We start from the raw sequence: 21,000 nt of genomic DNA on the forward strand, positions 1-21,000 counted from the left end.
ATACAGGTACTGATGAGGGGATATGAACCAGGTGTGTGTAATAAACAAGACAAAACAAATGGAATGATGAGATGAGGAGCGGCAGTGGCTAGAAGGCCGGTGACGACGAACGCCGAAGCCTGCCCGAACAAGGAGAGGTGGAGCTTCGGAGGAAGTCGTGACACTACTGGAATCTGAAGTCAAATATCTACTGTTTGCTGATGATCTGGTGCTTCTGTCCCCAACCAAGGAGGGCCTACAGCAGCACCTAGATCTTCTGCACAGATTCTGTTAGACTTGGGCCCTGACAGTAAATCTCAGTAAGACTAAAATAATGGTGTTCCAAAAAAGGTCCAGTTGCCAGGACCACAAATACGAATTCCATCTAGACACTGTTGCCCTAGAGCACACAAAAAACTATACATTCCTCTGCCTTTTTTATTTGTATTTTTATTTAACCTTTATTTAACCAGGTAAGCCAGTTGAGAACAAGTTCTCATTTACAACTGTGACCTGGCCAAGATAAAGCAAAGCAGTGCGATAAAGCGCCACAGTTAACTTCCACAAAGCTGTGAACGATCTGAGAGACAAGGCAAGAAGGGCCTTCTATGCCATCAAAAGGAACATAAAATTCGACATACCAATTAGGATCTGGCTAAAAATACTTGAATCAGTTGTAGAACCAATTGCCCTTTATGGTTGTGAGGTCTGGGGTCCGCTCACCAACCAAGAATTCACAAAATGGGACAAACACCAAATCGAGACTCTGCATGCAGAATTCTGCAAAAATATCCCCAGTGTACAACGTAAAACACCAAATAATGCATGCAGATAAGAATTAGGCCGATACCCACTAATTATCAAAATCCAGAAAAGAGCCGTTAAATTCTACAACCACCTAAAAGGAAGCGACTCCCAAAACTTCCATAACAAAGCCATCACCTACAGAGAGATGAACTTGGAGAAGAGTCCCCTAAGCAAGCTGGCCCTGGGGCTCTGTTCACAAACAATAACATACCCCACAGAGCCCCTGGACAGCAACACAATTAGACCCAACCGAATCATGAGAAAACTAAAAGATCATTACTTGGAAAGAATTAACAAAAATAAACAAGCAAACGAGAATGCTATTTGGCTCTAAACAGAGAGAACATTGTGGCAGAATACCTGACTACTGTGACTGACCCAAACTTAAGGAAAGCTTTGACTATGTACAGACTCAGTGAGCATAGCCTTGCTATTGAGAAAGGCTGCCGTAGGCAGACCTGGCTCTCAAGAGAAGACAGGCTATGTGCACACTGCCCACAAAATGAGGTGGAAACTGAGCTGCACTTCCTAACCTCCTGCCAAATGTATGACCATATTAGAGACACACATCAGATTACATATTCCCACTAAGAATTTGAAAACAAATCCAATTACCACAGTGTGCCATCACAGCAGCAAGATGTGTGACCTGTTGCCACAAGAAAAGGGCAACCAGTGAAGAACAAACACCATTGTAAATTCAACCGATATTTATGTTTCTATATTTTCAACTTTAACTATTTGCACATCGTTACAACACTGCATATTACAATAATATGACATTTGAAATGTCTCTATTCCTTTGGAACTTACAGTGAGGGAAAAAAGTATTTGATCCCCTGCTGATTTTGTACGTTTGCCCACTGACAAAGAAATGATCAGTCTATAATTTAATGGTAGGTTTATTTGAACAGTGAGAGACAGAATAACAACAAAAAAATCCAGAAAAGCGAATGTCAAAAATGTTATAAATTGATTTGCATTTTAATGAGGGAAATAAGTATTTGACCCCCTCTCAATCAGAAAGATTTCTGGCTCCCAGGTGCCTTTTATACAGGTAACGAGCTGAGATTAGGAGCACACTCTTAAAGGGAGTGCTCCTAATCTCAGCTTGTTACCTGTATAAAAGACACCTGTCCACAGAAGCAATCAATCAGATTCCAAACTCTCCACCATGGCCAAGACCAAAGAGCTCTCCAAGGATTTCAGGGACAAGATTGTAGACCTACACAAGGCTGGAATGGGCTACAAGACCATCGCCAAGCAGCTTGGTGAGAAGGTGACAACAGTTGGTGTGATTATTCGCAAATGGAAGAAACACAAAAGAACTGTCAATCTCCCTCGGCCTGGGGCTCCATGCAAGATCTCACCTCGTGGAGTTGCAATGATCATGAGAATGGTGAGGAATCAGCCCAGAACTACACGGGAGGATCTTGTCAATGATCTCAAGGCAGCTGGGACCATAGTCACCAAGAAAACAATTGGTAACACACTACTCCATGAAGGACGGAAATCCTGCAGCGCCCGCAAGGTCCCCCTGCTCAAGAAAGCACCTATACAGGCCCGTCTGAAGTTTGCCAATGAACATCTGAATGATTCAGAGGAGAACTGGGTGAAAGTGTTGTGGTCAGATGAGACCAAAATGGAGCTCTTTGGCATCAACTCAACTCGCCGTGTTTGGAGGAGGAGGAATGCTGCCTATGACCCCAAGAACACTATCCCCACCGTCAAACATGGAGGTGGAAACATTATGCTTTGGGGGTGTTTTTCTGCTAAGGGGACAGGACAACTTCACCACATCAAAGGAACGATGGACGGGGCCATGCACCGTCAAATCTTGGGTCAGAACCTCCTTCCCTCAGCCAGGGCAATGAAAATGGGTCGTGGGTGGATATTCCAGCATGAACCAAAACACACGGCCAAGGCAAGAAAAGAGTGGCTCAAGAAGAAGCACATGAAGGTCCTGGAGTGGCCTAGCCAGTCTCCAGACCTTAATCCCATAGAAAATATGTGGAGGGAGCTGAAGGTTCGAGTTGCCAAACGTCAGGCTCCAAACCTTAATGACTTGGAGAAGATCTGCAAAGAGGAGTGGGACAAAATCCCTCCTGAGATGTATGCAAACCTGGTGGCCAACTACAAGAAACGTCTGACCTCTGTGATTGCCAACAAGGGTTTTGCCACCAAGTACTACAGTGGGGAGAACAAGTATTTGATACACTGCCGATTTTGCAGGTTTTCCTACTTACAAAGCATGTAGAGGTCTGTAATTTTATCATAGGTACACTTCAACTGTGAGAGACAGAATCTAAAACAAAAATCCAGAAAATCACATTGTATGATTTTTAAGTAATTCATTTGCATTTTATTGCATGACATAAGTATTTGATACATCAGAAAAGCAGAACTTAATATTTGGTACAGAAACCTTCGTTTGCAATTACAGAGATCATACATTTCCTGTAGGTCTTGACCAGGTTTGCACACACTGCAGCAGGGATTTTGGCCCACTCCTCCATACAGACCTTCTCCAGATCCTTCAGGTTTCGGGGCTGTCGCTGGGCAATACGGACTTTCAGCTCCCTCCAAAGATTTTCTATTGGGTTCAGGTCTGGAGACTGGCTAGGCCACTCCAGGACCTTGAGATGCTTCTTACGGAGCCACTCCTTAGTTGCCCTGGCTGTTTGTTTCGGGTCGTTGTCATGCTGGAAGACCCAGCCATGACCCATCTTCAATGCTCTTACTGAGGGAAGGAGGTTGTTGGCCAAGATCTCGCGATACATGGCCCCATCCATCCTCCCCTCAATACGGTGCAGTCGTCCTGTCCCCTTTGCAGAAAAGCATCCCCAAAGAATGATGTTTCCACCACCATGCTTCACGGTTGGGATGGTGTTCTTGGGGTTGTACTCATTCTTCTTCTACCTCCAAACACGGTGAGTGGAGTTTAGACCAAAAAGCTCAATTTTTGTCTCATCAGACCACATGACCTTCTCCCATTCCTCCTCTGGATCATCCAGATGGTCATTGGCAAACTTCAGACGGGTCTGGACATGAGCTGGCTTGAGCAGGGGGACCTTGCGTGCGCTGCAGGATTTTAATCCATGACGGCGTAGTGTGTTACTAATGGTTTTCTTTGAGACTGTGGTCCCAGCTCTCTTCAGGTCATTGACCAGGTCCTGCCGTGTAGTTCTGGGCTGATCCCTCACCTTCCTCATGATCATTGATGCCCCACGAGGTGAGATCTTGCATGGAGCCCCAGACCGAGGATGATTGACCGTCATCTTGAACTTCTTCCATTTTCTAATAATTGCGCCAACAGTTGTTGCCTTCTCACCAAGCTGCTTGCCTATTGTCCTGTAGCCCATCCCAGCCTTGTGCAGGTCTACAATTTTATCCCTGATGTCCTTACACAGCTCTCTGGTCTTGGCCATTGTGGAGAGGTTAGAGTCTGTTTGATTGAGTGTGTGGACAGGTGTCTTGTATACAGGTAACAAGTTCAAACAGGTGCAGTTAATACAGGTAATGAGTGGAGAACAGGAGGGCTTCTTAAAGAAAAACTAACAGGTCTGTGAGAGCCGGAATTCTTACTGGTTGGTAGGTGATCAAATACTTATGTCATGCAATAAAATGCAAATTAATTACTTAAAAATCATACAATGTGATTTTCTGGATTTTTGTTTTAGATTCCGTCTCTCACAGTTGAAGTGTACCTATGATAAAAATTACAGACCTCTACATGCTTTGTAAGTAGGAACACCTGCAAAATCGGCAGTGTATCAAATACTTGTTCTCCCCACTGTAAGTCATGTTTTGCAGAGGGGTCAAATACTTATTTCCCTCATTAAAATGCAAATCAATTTATAATATTTTTGACATGCGTTTTTCAGGATTTTTGTTGTTGTTATTCGGTCTCTCACTGTTCAAATAAACCTACCATTAAAATTATAGACTGATCATGTCTTTGTCAGTGGGCAAACGTACAAAATCAGCAGGGGATCAAATACTGTTTTCCCTCACTGTAACAGACCCCGCAGAGCCCCAGGACAACAACAACAACACAATTAGAACCACCAAATCATGAGAAAACAAAAAGAGAATTACTTGACACATTGGAAAGAATTAACAAAAAAACAGAGCAAACGAGAATGCTATTTGGCTCTAAACAGAGAGTACACAGTAGCAGGATACCTGACCACTCTGACTGACCAAACTTAAGGAAAGCTTTGACTATGTACAGACTCAGTGAGCATAGCCTTGCTATTGAGAAAGGCCGCCGTAGGCAGACCTGGCTCTCAAGAGAAGACAGGCTATGTGCACACTGCCCACAAAATGAGGTGGAAACTGAGCTGCACTTCCTAACCTCCTGCCAAATGTATGACCATATTAGAGACACATATTTCCCTCAGATTACAGAGATCCACAAAGAATTAGAAAACAAACCCAATTTTGATAAACTCCCTTATCTACTGGGTGAAAAAACACAGTGTGCCATCACAGCAGCAAGATGTGTGACCTGTTGCCACAAGAAAAGGGCAACCAGTGAAGAACAAACACCATTGTAAATAAAACCCACATGTATGTTTGTTTATTTTCCCATTTGTACTTTAACTATTTGCACATTGTTACAACACTGTATATATACATAATATGACATTTGAAATGTCTTTATTCTTTTGGAACTTCTGAGTGTAATATATACTGTTAATATGTATTGTTTATTTCACTTTTGTTTACTATCTACTTCACTTGCTTTGGCAATGTTAACATACGTTTCCCATGCCAATAAAGCCCTTACATTGAATTGAATTGAATTGAGAGAGAGAGAGAGAGAGAGAGAGAGAGAGAGAGAGAGAGAGACTATACTCTGCTGTTGAAAATATAATAGTCTTCATGGGAAAGAGCAAGAGACTATACTCTCCTGTTGATAATATAATAGTCTTCAGAGAGAGAGAGAGAGAGAGACTATACTCTCCTGTTGATAATATAATGGTCTATATAGAGAGAGAGTTTACTCTCCTGTTTATAATAGTTTTCATAGGGAGAGAGATACTTTTTGTCTTTCTTTAATGATACATCCTCATTTCATTAAAACAAATATCCCCTGTGCTGCATACTCACCTTGCCCTCTACCCCACGATACAAAACAACACCACACCACACATCACAATAACCAAAACCTCACCACTTATACAACCGTATATCCAACCCACCTTCCCCAGCTGTACAGACCCCGACACACCATATCTCCTGAAACATCTCCACACTTTTTATCATTTGATAGAACTCAAATTCCACCCTAAGGCGTGCAGAGACCATCCCATTAAATATGGTCCCTGTTCCTCCTTGTTAGTCAAATAGCCAACTTTGCCTGAGCAAACAGAAAATTAAACAACACACATTTGGTCTTTTCTTTATTCGAATACCTGTACCCCATTATAAACATCCCGACAGTAAACTCCACCCCCAACCTCTCACACAGACATTCCAACAGAGACATTAATGGCATTAACGTGGCGCACACAGAAAACACATGATGCACAGTTTCACTCATGACACAGAAAGGATACCCCTGTCCGACTCCCGGGTCGACCCATGCCAACCAGCTGTTAGTGGCCAGGGCTCCATGTAGAACCCTCCACTGGAGGTCCCCTGACCTCTCTGGTACTGGGAGTTTGTAGAGCCCCCTCCATCTAAAACCCGCCATACTCTCCGCCCCACATACCCCCTGCCACGGATGTGCCTTCACTCCTGTTAGGCTCCTAATGTTCCTCACCTTAATGCAGAGATTGTAGAGGGCTTTACCTCCTACTCCCTCAAACTCCCTCAAACTCGGAGTGTTAAAATCGAACAAGTCCTCCAGACCCCCTTGCCAGTCCCCAGTCTCTGCCATCACCTGCAGTGGTGGAAACATTGGTGGCCCCTCCCGCTTTGGCCTCTCGAACACCCCCCTTACCGGCTCAGACAGTGCCTCCTGGACCTCCCCCAGGAATCTCTCCAGTAGTCTAAGAGATGTTAGTCCTGTTTGTTGTGCCAGGACTTGTGCCAGGACTTTTTTTACCTCTCCTCCCCCAGCAGCCGCAGGTCACCCAGCCTTAGTAAACCCGCTGCCATCAGTGGCCGACTGAACCGATCTCAAAAGGATGGATGGGTTGTGGAAGATAGGCTCCTCCCACACCCACAGCCCAGGCTCCACACCCCCTTCTCGTGTGGGCCTTAGCAGCTGCCAGGCCCTCAGCACCGCAGAGTAAAAATCAGAGAGACCTGCTGTACTCAGCCTCTCTAGCCTCATGAGGAATAGCTGCCGGTCCAACCCTAATACACCAGCTCTCCTCAGCAGCGCGCATGCTGGTTCCCTCCAGCTGATATCAGTATGGCACAGCAGTCTCTGCGCCGCCTTTGGTCGGAATGCAGCCTCCCTGCTCTCCAGTTCCACCAGACCCTGTCCTCCTTCGTGGACAGACGTATACAACACTGCCGCCCTCAGCCAGTGATGGCCCGACCAGAAAAAATCCACCAGCTTGCGTTGCTCTCCGAGCCCAGGTACACCCCCAAAATATTAAGCCCTTCACAACCCTACTGCAAACCCCCTGGAAGCAGAGGGGGGGCCCTATCCCTCCATACCCCACATAACAGAGCTTTGCTCTTGCCCCAGTTCACCTTAGCTGATGTAGCTCCCTCGTACACCATCAGACTAGTCTCTAGTGCGTGCCTATCCTGCCCATCCCTGACCATCACAGAAACATCATCTGCATATGCCGACACTGCTATACCTGTCAACACACCCATGCCTGTCCAGCACACTTCCTGCAGTCTCCTGCGTAGCAGGCCCAAAAAAGGCTCAATGGCTAGTATATATAACTGCCCCGATAGAGGACATCCTTGTCTAATGCCCTGCCTCACCCAGACTGGCCTACTGAGCCCCCCTCCCACCATGACCATACATGACACCCCAGCATACAACATCTTCACACAGGCCAAAATCCTTTCCCCATACCCAAACACAGATATCACATTAAACAGATACTCGTGGTCCACTCTATCAAAAGCCTTCTCTTGGTCTAAAGAGACCAGTCCAAAGTTCACATAAGAAACTCTCGACAAGTCCGTACATGTCCCTGATTTAAGAACAAGTTGTCTGTGATTGAGCGTCCCGGTACACAATATGTCTAGTCCTTGTGTACTATAGAGTCCAGATGGGACTGTTACAGAGGAACTTGGCAAATATCTTATAGTCCGCACAGAGCAATGCCACAGGCCTCCAGTTCTTAAGTCCCCTTTCTTGGGCAGGAGAGTCAGAGCCACCCGACGACAGCTCATCGGCAACTCTCCTACCCCGACGCACTCATGCAACACGCAAAAGAAGTCCAATCCAATTATTCCCCAGAATTTTTTATAAAACTCCACTGGGAGTCCATCGACCCCCGGTGCATGGCCAGGGGACATCTGGGTTACGGCCTCTGCCAGTTCATGGGACAACAGGGGAATGTCCATTTCATCCCTCTGTGCCAGAGAGAGCTTAGGGAGTTCTGCAAACAAAACCTGAGCACACATATGATCACACAGTTCTGCCCTATACAACTCAGTATAAAACTCCACAGTCCGCTCCCGCATCTCCCCCACCACAGAGGTCATCCTCCCATCCCTCCCAGCTGTAGACAATGCATACCCTTGGCTTCACCGCTCTGTCTTTCCAAACCAAAGAAGAAGGAGCTGGGGGCATCCATCTCCTTGAGCATGGAGAACCTAGCTCTTACAAGTGCTCCCTTTGCTTTAACCTGGAAGAAACTGCCCAGGTCACTTCGTAATTCAGCTAAATTAGCCTGGAGGCCTACACTGCCTTGCCCCACCAGCCCTACCTCCACTTCACTGATACTACGCTCGAGTTCCCCCAATACTCTACTAGCCTCTGAGGATGAGAGAGCTGTACACTGTTGACAGAAAAGCCGAATTTGGACTTTTCCCACATCCCACCATTGACTCAGAGACTCATACTCCTCTCTCTGCTGCCCCTACCTTTCCCAAAAAGTCAGGAAACCTGAGCAAAAAGTGGCATCTTGTAAGTGCTTTACATTAAACTTCCAATAGGATGCCTGCCGAGGCCCTGGTGGAATAGACAGCCGAGCCATTGTTATGTGGTGATCCGAAAAACCCACCAGGGAAATGCAGCCTATTGCTCTGATTCCTGGACATGTAAAACTGATCGAGTCGGGCTGCACTCGCCCTTGCCCCAAAGACCTTCACCCATGTATACTGTCTTGTGTTGGGATGTCTAGTTCTCCAAACATCCACTAGGTCAAACTGATTAATGATGTCCCTTAACACCCCCACTGAGCCTGAATGAGGCTCCTCCCCATTTCTGTATTTCGTAAAATCCATTGTACAGTTCCAGTCCCCGCCGACCACCAGCGTCTCCTCAGGCGCTACCTGTGAGAGTTCCTGTCTAAGACACCCAAACAGAAGCCGCCTCTCTATCCCTGTGTTAGGCACATACACATTTATAAGGACAAAACCCCGTTGTTAATTTCTGCTTTTACTACAAGCAGTCTACCCCTACACACCTCCTTTGAGGAGCACATTTTTATGGCCAGTCCCGGTGCAAAAAGGACTGCCACCCCTGCACTAACATTTGTTCCATGGCTCAGCACACTTGCCCCTTTCCACCAGAGCCCCCAATCGACTTCATTCACCACATCACTATGCATCTCCTGCAGAAACAACACCTGTACTTTTTTGTTTGTTTGACATATTCACCCAACAGACTGTTCTTTCCCGCATCTCTGGCGCCATTTATATTAAGTGAGCCTACCCGAAGAGTCTCCATAAGAAGTGGGAGAAAGCCAGCAAAGAAAGAGACCAATAGCAAAACTCAAAAAGCTCCAGTGCCAGAAAAAATACTATTAATATAAACTGCGTCTGAAGGTAGACCCTTACGCACGGTTGTGACCCACTTCCTCAACCTAAAACATTTCCTGGGTGAGAGGACACCTCTGTACTCTCCTGTTGATAATATAATAGTATTCATAGAGAGAGAGAGAGAGAGAGAGAGAGAGAGAGAGAGAGGACTGTACTCTCCTCTTGATAATATAATAGTCTTCATAGGGAGAGAGAGCGAGAGAGAGAGAGAGAGACTATACTCTCCTGTTGATAATATAATTGTCTTCATAGGGAGAGAGAGACAATACTCTCCTGTTGAGAATATAATAGTATTCATAGAGAGAGAAAGATAGAGAGAGAGAGAGACTGTACACTCCTGTTGACAATATAATAGACTATATATAGAGAGACTATACTCCTGTTTTACTAGAATAGTCTTCATAGGGAGAGAGAGAGAGACTATACTCTCCTGTTGATAATATAATAGTCTTCAGAGAGAGAGAGAGAGAGAGAGAGAGAGACTACTCTCCTGTTGATAATATAATAGTCTTCATAGGGAGAGAGAGAGAGACTATACTCTCCTGTTGATAATATAATAGTCGTCATAGGGAGAGACAGAGAGAGAGCGAGAGAAAGAGACTATACTCTCCTGTTGATAATATAATAGTCTTCATAGAGAGAGAGAGAGAGAGAGAGAGAGAGACTGTACACTCCTGTTGATAATATAATAGACTATATAGAGAGAGACTATACTCTCCTGTGTATAATATCGTCTTCATAGGGAGAAAGAGAGACTATACTCTCCTGTTCATAATATAATAGTCTTCATAGAGAGAGAGAGAGAAAGAGACTATGTTCTCCTGTTGATAATATAATAGTAGTCAGAGAGAGAGAGAGAGAGAGAGAGAGAGAGAGAGAGAGAGAGAGACTGTACACTCCTGTTGATAATATAATAGATTAGATATCAAATCAAATCAAATCAAATGTTATTGGCCACATGCGCCGAATACAACAGGTGCAGACATTACAGCGAAATGCTTACTTACAGCCCTTAACCAACAGTGCATTTATTTTTAACAAAAAAGTAAAAATAAAACAACAACAAAAAAAGTGTTGAGAAAAAAAGAGCAGAAGTAAAATAAAATAACAGTAGGGAGGCTATATATACAGGGGGGTACCGGTGCAGAGTCAATGTGCGGGGGCACCGGCTAGTTGAGGTAGTTGAAGTAATATGTACATGTGGGTAGAGTTAAAGTGACTATGCATAAATAATTAACAGAGTAGCAGCAGCGTAAAAGGATGGGGTGGTGGGGCAGTGCAAATAGTCCGGGTAGCCATGATTAGCTGTTCAGGAGTCTTATGGCTTGGGGGTAGAAGCTGTTGAGAAGTCTTTTGGACCTAGACTTGGCACTCCGGTACCGCTTGCCATGCGGTAGCAGAGAGAGCAGTCTATGACTAGGGTGGCTGGAGTCTTTGACAATTTTGAGGGCCTTCCTCTGACACTGCCTGGTATAGAGGTACCTGGATGGCAGGAAGCTTGGCCCCAGTGATGTACTGGGCCGTACGCACTACCCTCTGTAGTGCCTTGCGGTCGGAGGCCAAGCAATTGCCATACCAGGCGGTGATGCAACCAGTCAGGATGCTCTCGATGGTGCAGCTGTAGAATTTTTTGAGGATCTGAGGACCCATGCCAAATCTTTTCAGTCTCCTGAGGGGGAATAGGCTTTGTCGTGCCCTCTTCACGACTGTCTTGGTGTGTTTGGACCATGATAGTTCGTTGGTGATGTGAACACCAAGGAACTTGAAGCTCTCAACCTGTTCCACTACAGTCCCGTCGATGAGAATGGGGGCGTGCTCAGTCCTCTTTTTTTTCCTGTAGTCCTATAGAGTCCTATAGAGAGAGACTATACTCTCTTGTTCATAATATAATAGTCTTCATAGAGAGAGAGAGAGAGTGAGAGAGAGACTATACTGTCCTGTTGATAATATATTAGTCTTCATAGGGAGGGAGGGAGAGAGGGAGAGAGGGAGAGAGAGAGAGAGAGAGAGAGAGAGAGAGAGAGAGAGGGAGAGAGAGAGAGAGAGAGAGAGAGAGAGAGAGAGAGAGAGAGAGAGAGAGTGAGAGAGAGACTATACTGTCCTGTTGATAATATATTAGTCTTCATAGGGAGGGAGGGAGAGAGGGAGAGAGGGAGAGAGAGAGAGAGAGAGAGAGAGAGAGCGAGAGAGAGAGAGAGAGAGAGAGAGAGAGAGAGAGAGAGAGAGAGAGAGAGAGAGAGAGAGAGAGAGAGAGAGAGACTGGACTCTCTTGTTGATTATATAATAGTGGCATTTGAAAGGTCTTTATTCTTTTGGAAATTCTGAGTGTAATGTTTACTGTTAATATTTATTGTTTATTTCACTTTTGTTTACTATCTACTTCACTTGCTTTGGCAATGTTAACATACATTTCCCATGCAAATAAAGCCCTTAAATTGAATTGAATTGAATTGAAATTGAATTGACTATACTCTCCTGTTGATTATATAATAGTCTTCATATATAAATAGAGAGAGACATGTGTGACCTGTTGCCACAAGAAAAGGGCAACCAGTGAACAACAAACACCATTCTAAAAACAACCCATATTTTTGTTTATTTATTTTCCCATTTGTACTTTAACTATTTGTACATTGTTACAACACTGTATTTATACATAATATGACATTTGAAATGTCTTTATTCTTTTAGAACTGTAATGTTTACTGTTAATATTTATTTTTTATTTCACTTTTGTTTACTATCTACTTCACTTGCTTTGGCAATGTTAACATATGTTTCCCATGCCAATAAAGCCCTTAAATGGAATTGAATTGAGAGAGAGAGAGACTATACTCTCTTGTTGATAATATAATAGTTTTCCGAGAGAGAGAGAGACTATACTCTCGTTGATAATATAATAGTATTCATAGAGAGAGAGAGACTATACTTTCCTGAAGAGGCTTCATAGACTAGATGTACCTTCCTGAAGTCTCCATTCCTGTGGAACCTTGATGATCACCCGTCTTCCATCACACGAGAGGAACCATTATGATGAGCACCCGTCTCACACGATGTGGGGAAGCATTTATGATGAGCACCGAGAGGTAGCCTATAAGGAAGTGGCACCCCAATAATTCTGTGGCAATGACTCATTACTGTAGCTTCCTGTAGTTGGATGACCAGGCAGCATTACAGTACCTCTCTAGTCTCCTGTAGTTAGATGACCAGTCAGCAGTACAGTACATCTCTAGTGTAGTCAGCTGACCAGTCAGCAGTACAGTACATCTCTAGTGTAGTCAGATGACCAGTCAGCAGTACAGTACCTCTCTAGTGTAGTGTCCTATAGTTTAATCACCATATAGTACCTCTCTAGGTGTATGTCCCAATAATGAATTATTACTCCTGAAGTGTGCACTTGTTCCTGTCAACAAGTGCACTGTCAATAATAGATTCTTGGGATTCAGCCCAGTGCTCCTTCCAGTCCTCCATAGTCATTAGTGCTGAGTGATACTTTTTTTGAGGTTGGTTCAGTTTCGAATAATCACGGTTTTCGATTTAGTTTTCGATACATTTTTTGACATTACATGCACTATACATTATGTGGGTTGAATGCTGTAACAACACAGAATAAAACGATTAATAAAAGTCCTATGAAGGTAGTGACTGCCCATTACTGCATATCACTTCTTAACCATCATTTATTCACATTACTTTACTTTAATAGAATATTTGTTTTATTTGATTACTTCGTTATTTCATTCCAAGTCATCATCTCATCTCTATAGAGCTCCTGCCTGTGCTGTCTGACAAAATCACTATTTTAGTAGTTCTTCAAAATAAATAGGGCATACTTTATGACTGCTGAATACCAACTATCAATCACTGATATCATGTATTTTCAGGCTCGCAAAGCAACTGCTTTCTATCCCTCTAGATATTGTGTTCTCTTTTCTCTCAGTCTCTGTGTCTGCTCCGACGCGCAATGGATTATTGTCATTTTAGTTAATTTACTTGTTTTCTGTGTACTTGTTTAACTATGTAGAATAGTGGCCTGTTGGAAACTACAACATCCTACTACATCTCACACTGTTAAGGCTTGATTGGATTTATCTCTACAGAAACTGCACATCGAGCTCACAGAAAAAAAAAACAGAACGAAAAGCAATTCAAATAAACAGACGTAGGTCAATGAGTTATCTAAAAAGACAAAATAACCGAAATGTCGGTTAATCGCTCAGCGCTAATAGCCACATTCACCAGTCAGCAATCCCTCAACCTGCCAGGCTTTCCATTGACTTGTCCTCTGGTCCCTAATTTCCAGCTTCTCTGAGGTTTCTGTTGTTTTTATTTGTTCCTGATTTCTTTGTGTCTCCTTTCCATTACTCAGAGATAATGGAGGGGGCACTTGGTCCAATTTGGCCCACAGATTCCTACCAAGCACTTTGACTTTAGCCTTTATTTATGATTTAGTGCCACATTTTAAATGGTTCAAATTGGAAACTGAGAGAAATTCCTTCTCTTCTCCCCCTCACACACACACTCACACACACACACGCCGCCACCACCACCATATATTTTCCCTGTGAGCATCAACTCTTATCAAACAGAGGATAAAAAACCTCCCGCTTGTGCATTTTACCTCTGATTAAATTAAGCCTGGCCTGGTAGGCTCACCTCAGTATCTGTCACGCCTCACTAAAATGGAAATCCGCTTCTCGGAAAAGAAGGGAGATTAATGAATGCCCTTTGTAATAAACGAAATGGGAATCACAAATATGCCCAGTCATGAAATTTAATTGTGCTGCTTTCTGGTGACTGGTTTGGCTAGGCGGTGGGGTGTAGGGACGCAGAGGAAGACGAGGAGAGGGAGAGGAGTAGGGAAGAGAGAAGAGGGGAAGAAAAAGAGAGGAAGAACAGGACCGGAGAAGAGAAGAGCGAGGTAGAGGAGAAGATGCGGTGTGTATGGGTGAGAGGTGGTTCAATGTAACGCACAGTCTGAACGGGCTAATGAAACCACTGTTTATGACCCAACCAATGCTATTGTGTCCTCTCCTGAATGTCAACAGAGGCTTTAAATCACACCAGTGTACACATTCATACACACACACACACACTCTCATGCTCATAAACTCCCACGCTCATACACACACACACACACACACACACACGTTCATACACACATTCATGCTCATACACTGACACACATACACACACACACATACAGTACATGCACTCACACACTCACACACACATACAAAGAAGTTCATACACACATTTCATGCTTATACACTAACACACACACATACACTATTTCTTTCTCAGTCTTTCTTCCTAACTCACTCACACACACAGACACAACACTCTTCATTGGCTTAATCAATTAGTTTTGTGCCATTAGAATTCATCTGTCCCTTTCAAAAGGACAAAAATATAGTCTTTGTAAAAGGAGAGTGTTTGATGACTGTATGAATACACGCAAGGCTTCACACCAGTGTCTGTCTTTGTACGCTCTCTGTTGGACAATAGTTTGGGCCATATGAGGTGTTTTAATCATTAGTTATTTGTATGCTTTAATGTTTTTCACACCGTGGGTTTTTTCATGTGGTGCTAGGACCATCAATACCTTGCAGGGATGCTGTAAACCCCTTAGAACCACCCAGCAGCACCTATCAAAGAAACCCAGTACCATAGCACCGCTTCCTCCACCAAACGCACACAGTGCACCGCAGACAACCACACTAGTAAATACAATCAAAGCAAAAAGGAAGTCCTACTAATTAGCTGCTAATTCTTTTGAGGACTGCGCCCGCTTGATAAAGGACCGATGCTAAAGCTCATTAAAGAACGAGACATGTGGCGTTGGACATTTACATTTTATTTTACAGCATTATGTTTTATCCCCGCTTTATGAAGTTTCCTGCATGGGGTGTGTGGGCGGGAGGGATGGATGGAGGGAGGAGGGGGTTGTTTCACTTGTCTTTTGGAGCGATTGTGTTCTTCTTACCAGGCAGTGGGGGTCTCAGCCTCAAGCACATTAGCAGCTCCATGGGTCTTTGTTGCCACCTAGGGTTCACTTCTCTCCTCTCCTCACTCTCCTCCTCCTCCCCCTCTCCTCCTCCTGTGTGGGGGGAGTAGTCTCCATCTCTCTCTCCTCTCTCCACCCCTCTCCTTCCTTCCAGACGTGCATGTTGAGAGCAGCAGCAGCAGTGTGTGAGAAAGCAGGAGAGCGGTAGACGACAGGCTCTGCATGCCCTTTAAGAACACCCAACTCAATTAGAATAAAAAATGTGGCATTTCATTATCATACATGTATATGCTGCTGGTGCCAGAGGGCTGGGGACCCATGGAGATAGAGTACGTGTGGGCGGAACAGTCTCTCTCTCCCTCTCCTTTTCTGTCTCTTTCTTTCACTCTTCCCCTGCATCCCCTTCTCCCCCTACCTCTCTCCCAGAGGGGAGTGATGGAGATATCCCAGAATGCCAGAGCATGTCAGTTTCTCTCTCTCTCCCTCTTATCCCCTCTTCCTCCACTGATCTCTCCCTTTCTCCAGGCCCTCTGAGGGAAGACCTCTTTCTGGTGGCTCTCTGCCTCTCCTCTCCTCTCCTCTCCACTCCTCACAGAGCAAATATCACTCTGTCTGTCAAGGCCCTGACGCAAGGCGGGTCCCACTATCTCATTCTTCTGTTTCTGTGGAGGAACAGGCCCAGGGTTTCTCCTAGCTTGGTGCCAGATCTATTTGTGCTGTCTTGCTAACTCCTATGGTTGTTGGCGTAATGGAAAGGGTACATCACAGCATAGAGTAGTTGTTAGTTACTTGTCATTGTTCATGTCCTCCAATTCAATGGCTTCTCTAATTAATTCCACAGCAGTGCAGTAATGATCATATCAGCACGTTTCCATGTTTTTATTCATGTAATTATTTAGACATGTTCTGTACAGTATTTCACACTAGTAAAAATACTGAAAATGCTCCCATCCCTCTCTGAACACGTTTTACTTGTGTAGTATTAGCTCCTTCACTGTATATTTTGTAGTGCCGTCATACTCCAGGCCTCCCTCTTTAGCTTCTTCACTGTATATTGTGTAGTGCCGTCATACTCCAGGCCTCCCTCTTTAGCTTCTTCACTGTATATTGTGTAGTGCCGTCATACTCCAGGCCTCTCTCTTTAGCTTCTTCACTGTATATTGTGTAGTGCTGTCATACTCCAGGCCTCCCTCTTTAGCTTCTTCACTGTATATTGTGTAGTGCCGTCATACTCCAGGCCTCTCTCTTTAGCTTCTTCACTGTATATTGTGTAGTGCCGTCATACTCCAGGCCTCCCTCTTTAGCTTCTTCACTGTATATTGTGTAGTGCCGTCATACTCCAGGCCTCTCTCTCTCTCCCTATACTTTCTGTACTGGACAAATGAGGTATTTAAGTGTTTGCTGGAGCTGCTAACAGAAAACATGACCAGGCAGCAGTGTAGTAGTGTACAGTAAAATCAGCCAGTCAGTCTATTTATAGTACTTAAGTAGCTCCGCTTAGCCCCAACTCTGGCTGTTTATGAGACTGCTAGCATGCGCTAGCTATCGGCCAGCCTGGCCCCTCCTCGCCTCCTGTCTCCCCATTTAAGATCTGGCTGGGGATGTGATAGTGAATGGTGGCAGACTTGTCCGAGAGATTTGGTGGATGGCACGGCCCGATACGTACGACGAACGGGATTCATGACATGTCGTCCCCGGCAACGATATATTTATATCGGCCCACGGGCGGGGGCCGGGCGAAGGAGGGAGGTAGAGAAGTATCCTGAGTTCAGGAAAGAGTAAGGCATTTTTCACCGGTGGGAGGTAGATTTTTAGATACTAAATTAGCCCAATTAGCTGCTGTTGAAGTGCACTTGGGAGGTTTGGGAGATTTGCTCCTGTGTTATAATAATTACCATAGGGAGTAGGGCTGGCACAATGACTTTATAACTGTGTAACCGACGGTTAGTCATGAAAATAAAAGAACCGTCATAACCGTGTTGTTTGTGGAACGAACAGCTGACTGAAGTCGGGACGGCGACGCATTTGTGAGGTTGAGTCCAACTGTGTTGCTCCTTGCTGAAACAAGCCAGGTGTTTTAGCAAATGTCTTCAGTTGCATAGGTAATGCCCCCCTCCCTGCAGCAGCAGCACATGCAGTCAGGAACTGAGTAGAGAGGAAAATGTGCATCTTTAAAAATATATATTTATATACAGTACCGGTCAAAAGTTTGGACACACATATGGAATCATGTAGTAACCAAAAAAGTATTTTATATTTGAGATTCTTCAAAGTAGCCACCCTTTGCTTTGATGACAGCTTTGCACACTCTTGGCATTCTCTCAACCAGCTTCATGAGGAATGCTTTTCCAACAGTCTTGAAGGAGTTCCCACATATGCTGAGCACTTGTTGGCTGCTTTTCCTTCACTCTGTCATCCAACTTATCCCAAACCATCTCAATTGGGTTGAGGTTGGGTGATTGTGGTGGCCAGGTCATCTGACCCAGCACTCCATCATCCTTGGTCAAATAGCCCTTACACAGCCTGGAGGTGTGTTTTGGGTCATTGTCCTGTTGAAAAACAAATGATAGTCCCACAAAACCAGATGGGATGGCTTATCGCTGCAGAATGCTGTGGTAATCATGCTGGTTAAGTGTGCCTTGAATTCTAAATAAATCACTGACAGTGTCACCAGCAAAGCACCCCCACACCATCACATCTCCTCCATGCTTCATGGTGGGAACCACACATGCGGAGATCATCCGTTCACCTACTCTGCGTCTCACAAAGACACGGCGGTTGGAACCAAAAATCTCACATTGTGACTCATCAGACCAAAGGACAGATTTCCACCGGTCTAATGTCCATTGCTCGTGTTTCTTTGCCCAAGCAAGTCTCTTCTTATTATTGGTGTCCTTTAGTAGTGGTTTCTTTGCAGGTCCTCATGAGAGCCAGTTTCATCATAGCGCTTGATGGTTTTTGCGACTGCACTCGAAGAAACTTTCAAAGTTCTTTACATTTTCCGGATTGACTGATCTTCATGTCTGAAAGTAATGATGGACTGTCGTTTCTCTTTGCTTATTTGAGCTGTTCTTGACATAATATGGACTTGGTCTTTTACCAAATAGGGCTATCTTCTGTATACCACCCCTACCTTGTCACAACACAACTAATTGGCTCAAACGCATTAAGAAGGAAAGAAATTCCACAAATTAACTTTTAACAAGGCACACCTGTTAATTGAAATGCGTTCCAGGTGACTACCTCATGAAGCTGGTTGAGAGAATGCCAAGAGTGTACAAAGCTGTCATCAAGGCAAAGAGTGGCTACTTTGAAGAATCTCAAATATAAAATATATTTTGATTTGTTTAACACTGTTTTGGTTAGTACATGATTCCATATGTGTTATTTCATAGTTTTGATGTCTTCACTATAATTATACAATGTAGAAAATAGTAGAAAAAATTAAGAAAAACCCTTGAATGAGTAGGTGTGTCCAAACTTTTGACCAGTACTGTATATATTTTTTTGCTATTCTAAAGATTATTATGGTGACCGCAGTCAATTGACTGATCAAGAACCGTCATCCAAAATTCTATGACCGTCACAGCCATAATTGGGAGTCTACACTGGTGTTTCGAGCACTGAGGAATGTACCATAGCCATTCTGCTATGTAGTTAGATATAGAGGAGACTATAAGGATACTGTGAGAGGAAACAGAACCACATCTACACACCATACACATTGTTAGAAGAATCAGCACGCCTTCACATCCACACCAAGAATCTACACTAGACCTACACCTCATATAGGTCTGTCCAGCTGCACGTACACACACGCTCCTTAAAGCAGTCATTACATTTTCAAACTCTGTATGTATATTAACCTCTAGAGAAGGAGATAATTGCATCTGTCAGAGTCATTTAGTCACTGTTGCGGCTGTCGCCACCGTCACTTTCAATTTGCCTTTCCTTCTGAATCAGCTGGGTGTCAAGTCCTGCCTTCCCTTCTGAATCAGCTGGGTGTCAAGTCCTGCCTTTCCTTCTGAATCAGCTGGGTGTCAAGTCCTGCCTTCCCTTCTGAATCAGCTGGGTGTCAAGTCCTGCTTTCCCTTTTGAATCAGCTGGGTGTCAAGTCCTGCCTTCCTATCTGAATCAGCTGGGTGTCAAGTCCTGCCTTCCCTTCTGAATCAGCTGGGTGTCAAGTCCTGCCTTCCCTTCTGAATCAGCTGGGTGTCAAGTCCTGCCTTCCCTGTGCCCACCCTGACTACAGCTCTTTGTTCTAAGAGGAAGTGGCTGCTGAACAATGCCACTAACTAACAACAGCACAACACTAACCTAACAACACTAACTACTTATTCCTGTTGGTATTGTGACAGACCTTTCTAAAAATCGAATTTGTGGTTGTTAGTTAGGATGTGATTTGTCCAACTGTGGTCTAAAGGCATTTATATTTTTTACCTTCCAGAGACCCATTTTGGGGACCCAGGTGAGGAAAATACTGTGCCTGAATATTATGTGTTGACCATATTATATGTTGTTTTATGTTTCAGGAGGAAGACGAGGAACGTGAGGAGGACGAAGAGGACGATTCAGTCAAAGAGGAAACGACAGAGCACGAAATCCCAACTGAAATTCCCAACTGAAACAAAAACAACAGTGTGATCTTATCTTGAGCACAGTGATCAAATGTTAGTGGTCAGCGGTCGGTCAGTTTCATCAATTTCACTTCAAAGATCTGTAGGTAACAGGACAGTCTGTAGTGTCTCAGTTCTACTGACATTACTGCTCATCTCTAGCCAGGTCCCGATCTGTTTGTGCTGTCTTGCAGCTAATGACTACCACAAACAAGATGGCACAAACAGATCTGAGACCAGGCTAACTCATCTTTTCTCCTCAGTAAGATATGGGACAGAGCACAGAGGTACTACCCACGTTAGTTTTGTAGCCAGAGGAACAGTATATTTTAGAGTAGAGAATGTATTTGGTAAAGAATGTTCTGTGGAATATTTTAGAGGGAATTAAAGTCATAGTATATATTTTTGAAAAGGACAGACCTGAAGCCTCACGCTCACTATGGTAACTGGAGATGATGTCGCTGACATGTAGGTTTTATCATAGAAATATACAATCTAGAATATATTCTAGGTTATATATTTGAGATTGTATTTCTATGGTTTGTATATAAGATCTTCATGAAACAGCACGTCAATGTATTCTGACTGACAAGGTTTTCATTCGGTGATAGAGTTATGTTTTCAGGGGCATCCGACCGCAGCGGTATTTTGCAGCAGAGATGAAATCAAATATAAAAACAC

General features: G+C 44.1%; 1 protein-coding gene across 1 annotated transcript in view; it reads left to right on the forward strand.

Moving 5' to 3' along the window:
- Positions 1–20,996, forward strand: part of LOC311132962 (PHD finger protein 14-like) — a 91,656-nt gene extending 70,660 nt beyond the window's left edge. The window contains exon 20 of the mRNA XM_084166356.1: positions 20,236–20,996. Within this exon, the coding sequence (XP_084022482.1) occupies positions 20,236–20,328 (93 nt within the window). The 3' untranslated portion in view covers positions 20,329–20,996. The remainder of the gene's footprint in view (positions 1–20,235) is intronic.
- The last annotated feature ends 4 nt before the right edge of the window (positions 20,997–21,000 follow it).

This window comes from Coregonus lavaretus (assembly GCF_964263955.1).
Source record: "Coregonus lavaretus genome assembly, chromosome: 7".
In the NCBI taxonomy this organism is placed as follows: domain Eukaryota; kingdom Metazoa; phylum Chordata; class Actinopteri; order Salmoniformes; family Salmonidae; genus Coregonus; species Coregonus lavaretus.